Source organism: Gymnoscopelus microlampas (assembly GCF_963454915.1).
Source record: "Gymnoscopelus microlampas genome assembly, chromosome: 24".
In the NCBI taxonomy this organism is placed as follows: Eukaryota; Metazoa; Chordata; class Actinopteri; order Myctophiformes; family Myctophidae; genus Gymnoscopelus; species Gymnoscopelus microlampas.
This window is the reverse complement of record NC_139961.1, coordinates 3,542,097-3,545,498: the sequence shown is the minus strand read 5'-3', so window position 1 is coordinate 3,545,498 and position 3,402 is coordinate 3,542,097. Positions and strand designations below refer to the sequence as shown.

Genomic DNA, 3,402 nt, shown 5'->3' with positions numbered 1-3,402 from the left:
CATTTTGATACCAATGCTTTTATACTTCACCTGAGTGTCAGCTGATTCCTGACAAGCCTTTTCTTATCAGCCCAATACTAGGGACAAGGTTCAGTGTGGCTTCGTCTGTACGGACCAATCAGAAAGGATCTTTCATCTCGTGACCTCTGAGGAACCAATCGGAAAGGATCTCTCATCTCATGTGACCTCTGAGGAAATTAAACCAACCTATAACTCAATCTGTCAGTCAGTCAGTCAGTCAGTGAGACAGTCAGACAGACAGACAGTGGTACTAAGATGGCGCAGCAGGGAGATCAAGTGGATCAGGAACAGTTGCGTTGTTCTATCTGTTGTTCTATCTGTCTGGATCTAGTGAAGGATCCAGTGACTGTTCCCTGTGGACACAGCTACTGCAGGAGGTGTATCAAGGGATTCTGGAAGCAGGATGATCAGAGAGGGAGGTTCAGCTGTCCACAGTGCAGACACACCTTCATCAAAAGACCTGTTCTGAAGAAAACCATCATGTTGGCTGATGTGGTGGAGAGCCTGAAGAAGACAGGTGAGATCTTTAAGTTCTCTTGTAAATACACCTCACTGTCTGTCTGTCTGTCTCTCTGATTGATTGAATGTCATTTATATTGTGCTATACCTGCATTCCTCCATTCGTATATGTAATAGTCTGCCTTGAGTCCATATTTATAACATAATGCAATGTGTTTGATCAGTGTTAAATCTATGGAGCGGTGCATATCAGACAAGATAAGATACTGTATTCATGTATAGGCTCATTTAACAGTTGATACAGCATTGACATGGATTGTTTTATGCAAGTAATATTTTTATTGTAAGGTCAGAGTACACCAGAGTGATAACAGTACAGTACAGCTGTAAAACAATAAAAAAAAATGAACTGAACAATTTTCAACATTTTGTAAATGAAAATTATTGTTGTAGTTATGTAGCAAGTACCTTATTGTAAAGTAGACTGACATGTGTACCAAATTCATGCAGTTTTAACATAGTTCAGCACTATGTGTTTCAAGTTTATATTCAACTGTACAGTGTGTGAACCTTCACTCACTTTATCAAAGTCAGTGTGGCCCCCTGGAAATACATCTTGCCCCCCCTGGTCTAGCTTGTGTCTCCTAGGCAACCAGAGTCGTTGTGACCTCACTTATGCATAATATTTAAACATTAAGGCCGTGTGGCAGGCTGTCTTGAAGGGAAACATATGTTAGACACACAGTCTGACACTGATTGGTGTTAAGGTAGATAGACAGTAACAAAAACAATAGTTATCAGGCAGCAGAGACATGCTGGCTGCTATAGGCTACCACATATGAGGGCATATACAGGCACGTACAAATGAAATACATTTTAATCAGATTAATAAATATATAATGTATCAATCTATCAACAGGACTCCAAGATGTTCCTCCTGATCACTGCTACGCTGGACCTGGAGATGTGGCCTGTGATGTGTGCACAGGCAGGAGACTGATAGCTGTGAAGACTTGTCTTCAATGTCTGGCGTCATACTGTGACACTCACCTCCAGCTTCACTATCAGTCTCCTGCCTTTAAGAAACACAAGCTGGTCAAAGCCTCCAGCGAGCTTCAGGAAAACATCTGCTCTCATCACAACGAGGTGAAGAAGCTTTTCTGTCGTACCGATCAGCAGCTGATCTGCTCTCTGTGCTCCGTGGAAGAACACAAAGGTCACGATACCATCTCAGCTGCAGCAGAACGTACTGAGAGACAGAAAGAGCTCGATACGATTCAGCAGAACATCCAGCAGAGAATCCAGGAGAGGGAGAAAGACGTGAAGGTGCTTCATCAGGAGGTGGAGTCCATCAAGCACTGTGCTGACAGAGCAGTGGAGGACAGTGACACCATCTTTACTGAGCACATCTCTTCCATGGAGAGAAGACGATCTGAGGTGAGGGAGCTGATCAGAGAGCAGCAGGAACGTGAAGTGAGTCGTGCTGAAGAACTGAGGAGGCGCGTGGAGCAGGAGGTCACTAAACTGAGCAGGAGACACGCTGAGCTGGAGCAGCTCTTGCTCACAGAGGATCACATCCATTTTCTACAGCGTTACACCTCCTCCCTCTCAACGATCAGTGAATCTACACACCCAGTCAGCAGCAATGTCCGTCCTCTGAGATACTTTGAAGATGTGACCGTGGCCGTGTCCAAGATGAGAGACAGACTAGAGGACATTCTAAAGGTCTTAGCAGACTCTTGCCGCCCGCGTGCGAGTGCACAAACGAGCACGAGTGCGAGAATTTCACGGGGCCTCGCCCGCTCGTCTCACCGCCCCTCAACTTCTAAGCGCCTCCCAAATAATCGCCCGCCTCTCTTTGAAAAGGATTTACATAGGGGCGTCGGCCGCTTCCCGTCTGAAATGACCGTTACAGAGAAAGGGACAAACGTCTCAGAGACAGTGAACAGAGTGGATGTTTCACTGTCAACACCACCAGAACCCAAGACCAGAGCTGACTTATTACAATATTCACGTCCAATCACACTGGATCCAAACACAGCTAGTGAATACCTGTCTCTGTCTAAAGGGAACAGAAAAGTAACACTGATGGACCAACCACAATCATATCCTGATCACCCAGAGAGATTTACTGAATGGGCTCAGGTTCTGAGTAGAGAGAGTCTGACTGGACGCTGTTACTGGGAGGTAGAGTGGTGTGACGATGTTTTTATAGCAGTCTCATATAAATATATCAGCAGAACAGGGTTTGGTCATGAATCTGGATTTGGATACAATGATAAATCATGGTCTTTACAGTGTAACAAACGAGGTTATGGTTTCAGACACAGAGGCATTGATAGTGAAATCCCAGGCCGTGTGTCCTCCAGAGTAGGAGTGTACCTGGACCACAGTGCAGGTACTCTGTCCTTCTACCGTGTGTCTGACACCATGACTCACCTCCACACAGTCCACACCACGTTCACACACAACCTCCATGTTGGATTTGGGCTTTCTGCTTTCTCTGCAGTCACTGCTGAGTTGTGTGACCTCAAGTAGATCACACTTCTGTTCTGTCTGTCATGTCACAAGTCCAGAATTGTGTCTTCATTGTTTTATTGTTTCTCTCTCAGCCTGCTTCGTGAGCTTGTAGATCAGCTATTTTTGCTTTGTATGATGAAATATAACAGGGTCTTAAAGAGGTTAATAATCTATATTAATATGATATTCTGCTCTTGTATTCATACACCTTCTTGGTACCACTTGTCTTGTTATGATTCTGATTTTAAAAAAAATAGCAGATATGGCCCGGACGGCTGGCGTAGCGGTCCTCACAGCCTGTCGCAGGTTCGAATCCCGACCCCAACGGCCTTTGCTGCGTGTCACTCCCCATTTCTCTCTCCCCATTTTATGTCAGTCTACATGTATTCTATCAATAAAGGC

General features: G+C 44.9%; 1 protein-coding gene across 1 annotated transcript; it reads left to right on the top strand.

The window, feature by feature from the left end:
* Positions 1 to 276: 276 nt before the first annotated feature.
* LOC311041056 (E3 ubiquitin/ISG15 ligase TRIM25-like) lies at positions 277 to 3,018 on the top strand (the record flags this gene model as incomplete). Its single annotated transcript, XM_084051494.1, has 2 exons — positions 277 to 538; positions 1,400 to 3,018. The coding sequence occupies 2 exons, from the start codon at positions 277 to 279 to the stop codon at positions 3,016 to 3,018; spliced, it is 1,881 nt and encodes a 626-aa protein (XP_083907620.1).
* Positions 3,019 to 3,402: the final 384 nt, after the last annotated feature.